Source organism: Gopherus evgoodei, chromosome 10, assembly GCF_007399415.2.
Source record: "Gopherus evgoodei ecotype Sinaloan lineage chromosome 10, rGopEvg1_v1.p, whole genome shotgun sequence".
Classification (NCBI taxonomy): domain Eukaryota; kingdom Metazoa; phylum Chordata; order Testudines; family Testudinidae; genus Gopherus; species Gopherus evgoodei.
The window spans coordinates 39,385,867-39,400,664 of NC_044331.1; the positions used below are offsets into that span (position 1 = coordinate 39,385,867).

Sequence of the window (14,798 nt, forward strand, 5' to 3'; positions counted from 1 at the left end):
GTAACTGGCCAAGCTCTGTCATAGATACCTTGTGCCATGTTATTCACTTACTGTAACCAGCTCTACGTTGGAGCATACACAGCAGTGTGAGTGAGAGGAGAATCAGGCCCATTGAATGAGTGTGCAAGTGAATGGGAATCGGTCATGGGACAATATTAAGGCAGAGTATCGAGGCTAATAACGTACCAGCATTGCCTGGTCTATGTGCATATTCTTGTGGTAAATGTGCGTACCATGCTCTTGGTTCAAAGAGCGCATGCTTTCTTTCTGTAGAATTTATTCTAACAAGCGAATGAGACATTAAAATCTCTCTGGATGTACATGACATGGTGTGAGTTACTGTGATACAGTGGTACAGGAAGCTCTAGCAACACTGGATTGCAAGTGTCAGGACAGAGTTGTAGATGTGTTAAATCAGTCAGATAGTTGCATTGCTGTACCGTGGCATAACAACTGGTGGTTTTTCACATTCTGTGTTGGCTTGTGCAAGGTTATGTCCATATGCTCTAGGGGTCCTTCTCCTCTGGCAATACTGCTCAGCATACAGAGTTAAATGCATACTCTAACAGAGGTTTAGCCTTGGCAGCCTAAGAGAAAGGCCTTCTTTCTGAGGTGCTTTGGGGCCCTGTACACACGCTGGATGTTGCCTGGAATGTTTCTGTGCTGAGTTGATGTCTGTGTGTGCTGTTTTGCAACCTGCATTTATTTACCTAGGGAGTTGGTGGAGGGCTCCAAAAACAGTCTGACCCTGAGTAACATGGCTGTAGGTGTGAAGATGAATGTTAACACTTCACATTTCAGAAATCTATAAAAAGTTATTTACCTTTATTACATGACAGAAAAGTGTCAGGGCATAACAGGAAGCTGTATCTTGGTGCATATCCTCTTATTTCGTGAACAGCTTTTGTGGTATTGAAATCTGGTGAGCCTGCAGTAATTAAAATCTTAATAACAAAAGATTTTGATTTTATTATAAAGCCAAGGGGAGTAGAAAGCAGAAATAATCTTGTGTATACTCAAGTGAAAACAGAAATATTTGCTGGGGTGTGTTTGAGAACTAGAAATGGCTCGTGTTTTTTTTTTTATCACCTTTATTGGGCAAATGTAGTGGCTTGGAAATATGGATATTGTCCATTTGCCTACCGGGGGTGTGTAAATACTCTGGTTTGGTTTGTGATCATCATGCTGCCACAGAATCATTGACCAAACCGAGCTGTGCTTGAGATTAGCCCATTGTTCAAACAATAAGATAGATGTAATCTAGAGCCAGGTGACTCTAGAATGGCAGTCTTCTACTTTTTTTTTTTTTAATAATCCATGTAAAGAAGGTGAGAGAGGAACTCGGAGGTATGTATGTGTCTGCCAGAGGAATGCTTTCCATTTCTGCTGAATAACTTCAGTTTCTTACATTCTTTCTCTCTCTCTCTGCAGTCAAAATGAGCTTCAATTGTCTGTTTTTCCAATGGGGTTCTTACTCATTCACTGGGAGGCTTCTTTGGGGGCAGGGGGGTTTTCTGTCTCATATGACTAGTATAATATAAACTTTTCTGGACATGCTGTGTCTAATGTAGTGAGCAAGCTGGGGGAAAAGATTCTAATCACTTGTCCATGGGTGGCTGGCTGAGGCATCACATTTGGTTGTCTGACAAGAAAATGTGCTCATCCTAATTTTAAGTCTGGTGTTATGAAGTAAACTAAAACAAAATATTGTAGTGTGACTGTAGCAAAGAATTGTCACTTTTTTCTAACACTGAACAAAGAGCTTTATTGAAATTAGAAAAATAGCATTATCACTTAAGCTTGTCTGTAGCTTCTGCCTACAACTTTCCCCAGCCCGCATCCACTCTGATTTCCTGTTACAGATTTAAAGCAAGGGTACAGATATCTTCACAGTCATTGCTGCAGTTGTCTAAAGACATTTCTTTGCATTCTGCATGTTCTGTTTTGGACTGTTGGGTCAGGGTTTCTCATTCATGTTCTCTGTTTTCTAAAGTGAGTGTTTCTCACTTGGGTTTATGTTCAGTTTTGTATTGCTTTAATATAGATGAAAATGCCAGCCACCAGCAGTCTGATGGACTCACGAGAGCCCATGTAATTTGTTTCAATTTCAAGTAAAAACTCTAATGGCTAAATAACTCTATAGACATTAGAGAGACAAGGTGGGTGAGATAATATTTTGTATTGCATCAACTTCTGTTGGTGAAAGAGACAAGCTTTGGAGCTACCCAGAGTTCTTACAGAGCGTGCAGACCTAAAGAGAGTTCTGTGTAACCCGAAAGCTTGTCTCTTTCACCAATAGAAGTTGATCCCGTGGAAGTTATTACCTCACCCACTATATTTGTCTAATGTCCTGGGGCCAACACTGCTACCACAACTCTGCAAATAGCTATAGACATTGTCCATCTGATTTGAAATCTAGATCATGGTTATGCAGAATAGCATTAGTCCATTTTGGCATTTTGACAATTAACATATTGCGTTAATGGGGCAATTCTTTATCATACTTTTAATCTCTTAGCCAGTATGTCGATTCAAATAATTGAAACCAGGTATACGATGGTGGTGGATGCTCAATAGCCGCTTTGAACATGTAGTCCAGAATTTTCTGCAGCTTTGCCCCAGAAGCATATTTACCCTTTGGGTCAGTGTCTGGCTATTAAAGAGAGAACCTTTAGTGAAGCCCAGCTTGGCTTTCTATACGTCCATGCCGAAGGATATATTTTTGGGCCTCAGGAGTCAGGTTCAGGACTGTCTATTGCTCTGGTTCCCGCACAGCACTTCCGAGCTCTTGCAAACCCTCAAACAACAAGGTATCTTTCCCTTGATAAGTAGGAGATTTAATTCATGGTACTGAGAGGGTCAGTAATGAAATGCACTGTACACTCACAGATGTGCCTGTTTTGATCTCCTGAAATCTGGTTCTGTTTCTGTGGTATAGTCCACTTAAATGACAGCCAAATGACTTTTGCTAATTGCTCCAGCAACCCAGTATACATGGCAGATAGCTCCAGAGTAGCGCATGTTTGCCTCAAAGGTGTAGATAAGAGCTTTAAGTCTCCAGCATCCTTCAGGATATAAAAACTAACATCTTAAATTATAGTCAAAATAAATTGAAATTTCTTAAGAGGGTGGGATAATCTTCTGAGATACAAAATAGCAAGTGCAAGATTGTGACTGATGCTGTGGTCAATAACAGCATGAGGATTTTGCCTTTACTTGAACTTACGCACTGTCTGCGTGAACACCTCTACATTCAAGCCAGCCTGTTGAGATGTGAGCTCTTCCACCTTGATCTCCACAACTCCTAAAGCTGTCAGAATCACAAAGGTAATAAATCAGCTGACCGAGATTCCAGGTCTTACCAGAAGAGAGTACAAGTTTCACATCCTGCACAAACCTGATGTACTCCAATTCTTGCTCAGCCACAGAAGTTTTTGGATCCATCAGTTAGCACAGTAATAAAACTAGCTTTTTGTATCTATTTGTGAGGCTTGCCTGTAAAACAAATACACAGTCTTCGCAGCTTAGTCTCTAAAAGCTTTTTAGTCTGTTTTAGAAGAGTTTGGTTCAAGATCAAGGCCATTTGGGGCTTGCAAACTGCAGCGGAATGTAAAGAACTAAAATCCCTTTTTATTGGCTGTATGTAGAAAGCTAAACAAGTAAATCTGTGAGTCTCCTCAGTGTATCTCACAGAGCAATCTACTAATATGCTTCTTGGGAACAAAGTGAGACTATTTGCTCCCGTGCGTTTCCCATGAGCAGCATGTGGGAAATGAAAAGATCTTGCTCTCGCTTCAACGGACTGACATTATCAAATTCTTCTTGTACTTTCTGGGAACTACCAAGCATTCCATCTTTCGGATGTGAAACCTAGGGATAGCTTGCAATGACTTCTAGAAAGTGTTTGCTAAATCAGCAGCTCCCAAACTTTATTGGTTCACATACCGCCTTAAAAAATTGCCAGGTGAATTGATGGAACATCAAACTCAGATACCACAGTTTGGGAACCCCTGGTGTAAATATCTCAGACTTTTAACAGGTTGTAACAATGCTCCACTCTCCATGTGCTTTAGGCTTATAGGAGCCAGAGCCCTCAGTGGTATCCTCTGCCTGATAGCTCTTTTCCCCTTAAAACTCGAACACACTGCAGTTTCTTTTAAATCAGTCAAGTCTTCACATCTATAGTTGTTAAACAACTCTGATCTGCAAATTAAACTACCTGGCCCTGGGAACCACAACTAAGTATTCACTTTTTAAAGGCTATAAAATAATATTAAAGGTCATCTCTCTCTCAAAATCGAATCAAACTGTTTTGCAGCAGCAAGTGATCAGAATTGTAGCTTTTTACTGCAACTCTGAATCTATCTTGAGGCAGCTCAGTTCTCTTTGCGGCACTACAGCCCTTCCAGCCTTGGGTGGGTGACAGGAAACTCAACACTTTTTACTGCCCAAATAGGGATTCTGAGGTATAGGAAGTTTTTTCCAGCTGGATAGCTCGGGTTCTTTGAACAGTCTTACCTTCCTGTGCTCCTAAAAACTTTGTTCCTGATGTGGTAGCCATCTGTTGGACCTTATAGTTAGTTTGTGTTAGCTGTTAGCACATGGTAGCTGCCATGTTCTAACTAACACATTTTAAAAGTCTAGTGTAGACAAGGCATACTGCCTTCAAGGTGTGTAAAACTGGTCAAGTTAAAGTAAATCTGGCTCTCGGTGTTTCATGTTGTGCATCCAGAAAGTTGAGGAACACACAATTAATGGGCAACTGTGAAAAGCTTGTTAGCTTCGCTTTGCTACTTGGGAAAGCCATAAACAGATGCAGAGAGGGTAGGACTACCTGTCCATGCACTCAGGAAGACAGCACTGTCAGAGTTCACGTGTGGAAGGTTTTCATGGGATTACAAACGAAGAGGAATTGAAACTTGATTTAAAAAAAGCTAAATGCAGCAGACATTGATGGTTTAGGCTCCTTCCTTTGCCCAACATCTCCAGCTCACAGGGCATTTGTGGTTAAATCTAGAGGTAGATTGTAAGTATACTTGATTAAAGTGGTGCTTTTCTTCCCCATGTGCTTCACCCTGTGGATCATGACTAGAACGTGCATCCTTTGTTCTAGGCAGGGGCAGTTCCAGGCACCAGCACGCCAAGCACATGCTTGGGGTGGCAAGCCACGGGGGGCACTCTGCCAGTTGCTGCGAGGGCGGCAGGCAGGTTTGCCTTGGCGGCATGCCTGCAGAGAGTCCGCTAGTCCCGCAGATTCAGCAGACCTCCCGCAGGCGTGCCGCTGAATCTGTGGGACCGGGGACCTCCAGCACCCAAGCCACCGAAGGCAGCCTGCCTGCCGTGCTTGGGGCGGCAAAATACTTAGAACCTCCCCTGGTTCTGGAAATCCCCTGCCTGCAGAATTGCTGACATATATAGGTTCCCTAGAATGTTTCTGCAACCCTGTTCTGCCTGGTGAATACAATTCAGCATCTAAGAACCTGTACCTGTTTCTGAGACTTCATCCTGGAGTGATTCATAAACTTGTGTAACCAGATAGGCAGGGAGTGTCTAATTTCTGGGGATGTCTAAAGTTACTCATTAAACGGAGATTTTTATACACATTTGATCAGAAAGCTGTACTGGAAGCAAGAGACCTATCTACAGTATGTTTGAGACAAGTCAGCTGGCTTTCCCAGGGTTTACAGCTCCTATGTTACGGAGCTTACCCAACAGGAAACTTGACCAACCTTTACACATGTGAATTCACTCTTCCTCCTCCCCTGCCCAGCCTAGCAATTACTTTTTACCCTATTAACAACAAAAATAAAATGTCTTGTGCTGATAGGCTGGTTTCTAGAGAGGAGCAAGCACATTGCTTAAGCAGAACTTCAGAGATAAAATTACATGGCTGTTCCATTTGTGAGCAAGGCTTCTGCAGAGAAGCAACTGTACCTCATTCTACCTTTGGGAGAAAGAACGCTTCAGGGTCAGCAGCAGTCAGTGTCTGGCTATTAAAGAGAGAACCTTTAGTGAAGCCCAGCTTGGCTTTCTATACGTCCTTTCATACAAACTGCAACACACGAGACTTGGGTTAAATAACGTGCAACAGAGGAGGAAGAAAGTTGTCTTCAAGTTTTGCATAGCAGTAAGATTATGGGAAGGGACCAAAAGGAGACTGGCACAAGTGGAGGAAGGAGAAACTGACACTTCAACTGAAATCTGGGTTTAAACTTACAAGCATGATAGTGTGTTCAGTTAACCTGAAACCGTAGCCTTATTCTTCATAGCTCTTTTGCCTTGTCAGAATGGCTGCTTTGGGAGATAGTTCGGTAGTCCAAAAGAGGGCTGCATGAAAGCAGTTTGTGGTAGCTGATGTCTGTCACCTAGCTTACCTTTCTACCTGAAAACCTGTTCAGCTGCACTTGACTGAGACTCTGTCATCCTGAGGACACTGGAGCGCTACCTGAAGGCAGACTGTAGCGTCATCTCAACATGGACTACCAGTTTCTTCAGCTTTACAAAAGCCTTCAGGGTAGCTCTTGTCTAGTGCAGTGGTCTCCAAAGTGGCGTGCGCGAACGAGGATCCTTCGGGGTGTGCCGCAGGAGGAGCACCCGCCAGAGCAGTGCCACTCCCTCCCCCTCCATCCCCCAGCAGTTCGTCCAGGAGTCTGAGTGGCTTTTTTTTTTTACCTCTCCCTCTGCAGTTCAGCTGGGAGTGGGAGGGGTCATGCTCAAAATTTTTTTACTGTTGGGGTGCGCGATCAAAAATTTGGAGACCACTGGTCTAGTGAGTAAAGTTCAGAGATGAGAGGAAATCTGGGTCCTCGTTGCAACTGTGCTGAAGACTGATCTTGGACAAATTAATCTCTCTCTGCCTCTATTTCGCTATTTGTAAACTAGGTAAAAAGCACTAAGTGTTCGCGACATGGTATTGTTTTCGGAAGCTCTGATCAGTCACTGGTTTTGTTTAGCTTGACAAATGTAAGGAACATGTGAAACTGGTTATCTAGAGGCTGTGCCTTTTTTTCCCCTTTAACTCCTACCTTTGTCTTAAGCCCCTTTCTCTTTCAGGATCCCTCAGTGACACAGCTGACACATGCTAACCAAGGCGGCTTGGATGAATTCAATCCCTTCTCTGAGAACTCCCGGCTGGTATGTGTCTCATGTGATTGCATCAAATACCTACATACCCGTTGTATCAGGCAGCTGGGTCCCTTGTTAGAGGGGACTATAAGATGAATGAGGCATTCATAGATCTGTCCCTACTGGACAGTGACTGTAATACACTTCTCATGAGACCCCAAGAGCAGAGCACCGGTGATCTGCCTACAGGAATTCTCACGGCCAAAGGAATCCAAAAGTGTGAAACAGAACAAGTCTCATGCCAAGGGATATAATTAGCACCATACCAAATTCGCGGTCCATTTTGGTCAATTTCATGATCATAGGATTTTTTTTAATTGTAAATTTCACGGTTTCAGATATTTAAGTCTGAAACTTCATGGTGTTGTACCGGTGGGGATCCTGACCCAAAAGAGGACCAAGGAAGGTGCTGCAAGACTATTGTAGAGGGGTTGTGCTATTGCCACCCTTACTTCTGCACTGCTGCTGGCGGCGGCTCTGCCTTCAGAGCTGGGCTCCTAGCCAGCAGCTGCAGAACCCGCAGTCCTGCCCCTCCTCTACACTAGCCAGATTTCACAGTCCATGATGCATTTTTTCACAGCCATGAATTTGGTAGGTCCCTAGACATAAGAGTCAAGATCAGTTTCTCTGTTGGGAGAGGGATTACTGCTGTGATATCCATGCCAGCTGGGTGCTTCGGAGCAGCAGTGACCAGCTGCAGTACTGTTGTGGGTACGGGGGTATGGAGTGGCAAGCAGGGAAACTGGAGAAAACCAATAATCACTATTTAAACAGTAGGTCAAAGCACCATTGGTCTCTTCTCTGGCATGCGATGTTACTCATTATAACTGGGAGGCATCAGTCTCCATACAGTAAAACCTCAGTTATGAACACCAAAGTTACAAACTGACCAGGGAACCACACGCCTCATTTGGAACCAGAAGTGCACAATCAGGCAGCAGCAGACACTAAAAAGCAAATACAGTACAGTGCTGTGGCAAAAGTAAACTAAGGGGGGAAAGCAACGTTTTTCTTCTGCATAGTAAAGTTTCAAAGTTGCATTAAGTCAATGTTCAGTTGTAAATTTTTGAAAGAGGTCCTGACAGATGGTTCAGAAACATAAAACAAAGATTCTTATGCAGGATGGTGCCTGGTGTTCCTGGGACTCCAGGCCTGCCTTCCAATTTGGCGCACACCTACTTGAAGGCACTTGGTATTCAGCAGTTCCCAGAGCTAATTGAAGAAATGTGTGTAATGCTTGTTTGCTGTGTCACTCATTATCTAGACAAATGGAGCTCAGACCGTTCCAGCGACGCAGCCTGCTGGCCCTTCGCAACCCGCTGTCCTACAGCCATCTGTGGAACCCACTCCACAGGTAGTATACCCAGCCACCACCTTTCTGCCGAATGTCTGGAGAGCTCACACTGTGACTTCCGCTAAGCAAAACTGTTGGAATACAAATGAGCCTCTATGCGCCTTACAGGCCTTCAACAAGACTTTTCTATAGGGATTGGATTCATTTGGGTAGGATATGGGAGGCTGCAGCTGACCAACTCTGCCCTCGTTTGTGTTTATTACATTGATTGGCATTGCAGTGGGGACTATTTAATAGCCTTGAAAATAATTCCGAGAAGTAGACAATGTAAAGCTCCTGTGTCTTTCCCTTTGCTACTGAAATCGACTCTGTTTTTTGTCTCGTTCTGCTTGGCCTTCTCGCACAGTGCCGCCTATAACTTGTTAACAGTGTTAGCTTAGTTTCAGGGACTGAACAGCCACACTCTGCTCTGTGAGTGTGGACACAGTGCAGTTATGTGTTGCAGCTGCTGCTTAGACAGGCCAGCAAGTACCAGCTGTCCAGGTTCATCTCAGCGAGCAAGGATTCAGAGAGACAGAGGCTGCTAGGAGAAGATTTCAGTTCTCAGAATAGCAACAAGATGAAAGAGATCCAGGGGAAGGTAGGCAAAGTACAGAGAAGAGAGGGGGCTTCACTGCCTTTTTTTTCTGGGACCTCCAAAATCTTCTGTCCCATGTTGGGAGGTTCCCTCTCTTTAGACTCTGAGTGGTTATCACCATACTCCGTAAACCCTAGGAGCCCACTGTCTATTTCCCTTCATTGTCAGGACCTCTTAACTTTGCCTTTACCCCTCACCGCCTGAGCAGACTGGGGCTCCTGACTCTTGAAACAAATTGGTACTAATTTGGAAAGGATCCAAAATGAGTAATGAGAGAGACTCTTGGGGAGAGGGAGTTTTTATCTTGTTTGGTTTTGCTTAAATTATCTTAGTGCTGGTGAAAAGTCCCAGATTAGCAGCTCTGAAGCCCTCTAGTTATCCATAGCTGGGGATGGGGGAGGGGGCAGCAGTGCAAGCTTTCCCCACCAATATGCCGTTTTAAGGAGGAGACTGTCTTCATAGTTCATTCAGCCTTTGCCCTCTCTGCTGAGTGTCAGCTGGGGAAGGGGGTCACTGTGTGGGTGCTTGTCTTCCTTAAGTCCCTCATTGACAGGCAACACATTTCATAGACCACCGAATGGATTTCAGGGGAAAGTGACTCAGTCATAGCTGGCCTGGGCTGAATTTAAACCCAAAACCTAGAGATGAAAGTCTCTAGGAGACCCAGGAAGAAAGCATAACAGCTTAACTAGAGCAGCAAAATTATACTGGCCCAGAAGCTCCTGCCAAGGTATTAACACACACATTGGTGGCGAGTTCTATGGGCCAATGGTGCCTGGGCACTAGGAATATTCCTGACCCGGGGCCTGGCTCCAGCCATGTTTGAGGCTGGGTCTCTCCCTCGGCCCCGCCTTCCGCCCCTGGGTGCTCCCTTCCGTGTGTGCGCCTTTCCCACACACCTCCTCCTGCCCCCAAACTCCATCCCAGAGCCTGCACCTCCACCCTAGCCCAGAGGCTGCACCCCAGACCGCCCCCCCCCAAACACCCTCCCAGGGCCTTAGGCAGGTGGGGGCTGAGTTTGGGGGGATCGGGCTCTGGGCATTCTGGGCACCACCAAAATTTCTACAAATCTGCTGCCCCTGAACACACAAGCCTCTGGGCATGCTGGGATTTTCGGTAGTTAATGTGAGGACAGCAAAAAGTAATGGCCTCAAATGAAGAGGAAAAGTAGAATAACTTGCCAGAGAAGTTGTGGAGTCTCAGAGCCACAGGATCTGTTCTGTGCTCAGCTTTTAAACTGTCTCTTGGAGGAGCCCCTTTAGTGTGGCAGAACCCCAAGTGATCTCACTCCTTCCTTGAGGCTTGATCAGGCAGCCTCACCATCTCCTAGACTGAGTGTCTGGGCTACAGCCCTCCTGTTTCACACCATGAGCTCTGCCCAACGAGTCCAACTAAAGTAGACCACGTATAGACTTGTCCACTCTTCAGGGACTAAGGCACCCAAGCCTGTATTTGTAGTGACTCCCAAGCAGCATTTTCAGAACAGAGTAGGATTTTTCAGTCAGCTGGAACACGGCACTGGAAATCCCTAGGTTAGCACAGAGAAATGAAGGTTAAAGCTGAAATCATTCTGGCCAAGCCAGCACGATTCACAGCCAAGCTATAATGAACTCCATTTCAGGCTCTCTCTCTCTCTCTCTCTCTCCCTGACCTCCATAGTCAGTCCCTGGAGAGCAGCCAGAACCGGAAGCCCATGCTGTATTCCTAGCTGGTCACCTCCCAGTCTTTGTTCTTCAGGCAGGGCCATGCATGAGTCATTGGAGCTTGAACTGTCTCTCTGGACCTTGTTAATCTAAGTCGGTTTCAAACAGTTCCTTACTGACTCTATTCCTCCCAGTGAAGTGAGTTGGCACATACACCTGTCTCCTCTATGCAGTTCCAGCAGCATTGTTAACCCTTTTGCCCCCATTGGGTAGTCATGCAAAGTAGAGAGGGAAACTGAGGCACACACAGGCTTCATAAAAATATTCCAGAAGATTCCCTCTTTGTCAGAGTCACCCTCACGGAAGAGTTGGGCAATGAGAAAGGAGCTGCTGGTGGATCCTGTAGAAATCTATTACTGACATCCTACCGCGATGCAGGCAGAAAGCTGAAGGAGATCTCAGACCAACCATCAATGTTCTGCTTCTGAGATGTCCTCAACCTTCTGAATGTTGCTAGAATGCTCATTAGTGTGTGTGCATCCCCTCTTCCCTTAGGAAGGCACCCTCTCCCCACTGAATGACTCTTTGGTTCTGATTGCTTTTCGGTGACTCTCCATGCAGGCTGTAGCCTCAGCAGCCCAGGCTGGACTCCTTCAGCAGCAGGAGGAGCTGGAGAGGAAAGCAGCGGAGCTGGAGAGGAAGGAGCGAGAGTTGCAGAATAATGCAGCAGCCTTTAACCGTGAGTAGTGTTTCTTTCTCTGTCTAAAAATCCATTCTGTGCATCACACCTGTCTAAGCCCGAGTATACAAGAGTTCCCCTGTCTGGTGCATTCTGCAGGGTGTCAGACCCCGTTATATTGTGCTGGGGCATGAGAAATGTCTAAGTGTCACAGCAATGGAAACTTGCACACACCGTTTTAATGTAATTCTGAGGCATCCCACAAGGGGGAGAGTAATAAAAGCTAAAAGCTGGAATTCAGGAGACTAGCTGTGTGTAACCTCCAGCCTGTTGGACCTTGCTTCATTTTTCCTGTAATGATGGTGGTGAGGGACACTGCTGCTTATCTCCGTTAGACCACGTGACACCTCTTACCCATTTGTCTCATACACATGCTGATGTTCTCAGGCACTCACCTGTAGGTGGCTGTTTTATTATAGATGGAATTTGTGGTACTATCCATAGTTAAGGTTGCCCAACACTTTGCGTTATAAGATCCTGTTTTCAGTTGCTTATAACTTTGCCAAACTTTTACTGTTCAGGCTAAAATTGTTCATGCTGGGTGTGTGCCTCAGGCTAAAAATTTTTGGAAAGTTTTAGCTAAAATGATTCAGTGATTTCAGAGAATGAGGTTCAGGAAAAATTCCTTGTTTTACCCATGTTAAAATATTATTGCAGCTGTCTTGTTATGAAGCTCTGTTGCTCCATGCTTTCGCAGGATCGTTAAAATTCACTGAAATTTGGCCAATTTTCAGCCTCTGAAAAAACTGTTGGCACGTGTTCAATAGACCCTTGTTAGTTTGGCAGCAAAATCCTCAGAAGAGTCTGTCTGTACATAGCATACTGCAGCCCAGAGAGAGAGAGACAGGGCGTAAGAGGAGAGCAGCCAGAGGGCACAAGGAAAGAAGGGTCTATAACCACTAGACTTCACATCCAGGAGCCCTGAGTTTCTTCTGTTCCTCTGCTGTCAACAAAGAACTGCAGAACTCACTAGCAAAGTGTCTGTCTCATTCCCTTCTGGTAGCTGGTCCACACAGAGGATAACAGCCTACTACTACTTCCAGTTACACTGTTAGCTCAAGTGGTAGAGGTCCCTTCTGCAGATGTAAAAGTTTGAAGCCAGCTGATGACTCAAGCTGGTGGTCAGTATGGTTCCGCATAATGGGATTTTTTTCATTTTTTTTTTTAAATTAGGAGATTGTAGCCTTAATCTTCTAACAATTTTTTTAAAATGCAGAGTCAAGCACTCAGGTTAGGAAATGCCAGAATTAAGGTTGCCTGTGTAACCATTTTTCAGCCCCCTTGTGCACACACACTGATAGTCTTTAGTTATATAATCACATACTAGTGTTTCCATGGGACCTCTGCCCCTTTCACTGTATAGGATGGATGGTGCCCTGGGAATGCAGCAGGGTTGTGTGTAATGAAGGAGACCGTTGTTTGTGGGACACCTGCCTTATTTGTTGCAGAAATTGGAACATGTGTAGTAAATGATAGAGGCAAGGTGGGTGAGGCAATATCTTTTATTGGATCAATTTCTGTTGGTGAGATAGACAAGCTTTTGAGCTACAGAGCTCACTCTCACCAACAGAAGTTGGTCCAGTAAAACATATTACTTCACCCCCCTCGTGTGTCTCATATCCTGGGACCAACACGAGTACAACTACATCGTGTACATATAGTGAATGAGGCAGAGGATTGCAGGAGAGGAGAGGTGGTTCTATTGATAAGGAAATAGAAGACCACTGTGGAGAAATGGCTTGTATCCCTGCCTCTGTCACAGATTTCCTGTGTGATGCTTGTCAAGTCACTTAAACCGCTTTTCACAGTTGGCCACTAATTGTGTGTTCCTCAACTTTCTGGATGCACAACATGACACCTAGAGCCAGATTTACAGAAGTGCTGAGCACTCACAACTGCAACTGCAACCAGCTGGAATTGTGCTTTGGACACACTATAGAGCTGGGTGAAATTTTTGTGGTGAGCAGTCAATTCCTTGAAAAATGCATTTTTCGGGGCACCAAAACTATTTGCAAATTCGGTGAATAGTTTTGGCCAAAAAAACCCAACAAAACCCTGAAGAAGAAACCTAGAACAGAATACAAAATGTACAGTGCTTACTTTATATTATTTTTATTACAAATATCTGCACTATAAAAATGATAAAAGAAATAATGCTTTTCAATTCACCTCATACAAGTACTATAGTGCAATCTCTTTATTGTGAAAGTGTAACTTTCAAATGTAGATTTTTTTTTGTTACGTTGTTTTGTTTTTGAGTGCAGTTATGTAAAACTTTAGAGCCTACAAGTCCACTCAGTCCTACTTCTTGTTCAGCTAATTGCACAGACAAACAAGTTTGTTTACATTTATGGGAGATACTGCTGACTGCTTCTTATTTACATTGTCACCTGAAAGTGAGAATAAGTGTTCGCATGGCACTTTTGTAACCGGCGTTGCAAAGTATTTACGTGCCAGATATAATGTTTATTAGTGAATATTTGAAAATAAACTACTAAACATTTGTATGCCCCTTCATGCTTTGGCCACCGTTCCAGAGGACATGCTTCCCTGCTGATGATGCTTGTTTAAAAAATAATACGTTAATTAAATCTGTGACTGAACACCTTGGGGGAGAATTGTATGTCTCCTGTTCTATTTTACCTGCATTCTGCCATATATTTCATGTTATATCAATCTCAGATGATGACCCAGCACATGTTCATTTTAAGAACGCTTTCACAGCAGATTTGACAAAACACAAAGAAGGTACCAATGTGAGATTTCTAAGGGTAGATACAGCACTCGACCCAAGGTTTAAGGATCTGAAGTGCCTTCCAAAATCTGAGAGGGACAAGGTGTGGAGAATGCTTTCAGATATCTCAAAAGCTCAACACTCCGATGTGGAAACTACAGAACCCGAACCACAAAAAAGGAATCAGCCTGCTGATGGCATCTGACTCAGATGATGAAAATGAACATGCATCGGTCCTCTCTACTTTGGATTGTTATCGAGTAGAACCCGTCATCAGCATGGACGTATATATTTTGGAAAGATGGTTGAAGCATGAAGGGACATATTAATCTTTAGCGCATCTGTCACATAAATATCTTGTGATGCCAGCTACAAAAGTGCCATGTGAATGCCTGTTCTCATTTTCAGGTGACGTGAACAAGACATGAGCAGCATTATCTCCTGCAAATAAACCAAGCTTCTTTGTCTGAGCAATTGGCTGAAGTAGGACTGAGTGGACTTGTTCTAAAATTTTACATTGTTTTATTTTTGAATGTAGTTATTTTTTGTATAATTCTACATTTATAATTCTACATTTTGTATAATTCTACATTTGTAAGCTCAGCTTTCATGATCAAGAGATTGCA

General features: G+C 44.1%; 1 protein-coding gene across 2 annotated transcripts in view; it reads left to right on the forward strand.

Moving 5' to 3' along the window:
- Positions 1–14,798, forward strand: part of SCAMP2 (secretory carrier membrane protein 2) — a 28,467-nt gene that overhangs the window by 1,395 nt on the left and 12,274 nt on the right. The window contains exons 2-5 of one of the 2 annotated variants that reach the window (XM_030577597.1): positions 7,054–7,134; positions 8,390–8,479; positions 8,925–9,068; positions 11,321–11,438. In XM_030577597.1, coding sequence (XP_030433457.1) covers positions 7,054–7,134; positions 8,390–8,479; positions 8,925–9,068; positions 11,321–11,438 — 433 coding nt within the window. The remainder of the gene's footprint in view (positions 1–7,053; positions 7,135–8,389; positions 8,480–8,924; positions 9,069–11,320; positions 11,439–14,798) is intronic. The other variant, XM_030577596.1, reaches the window with a different exon arrangement.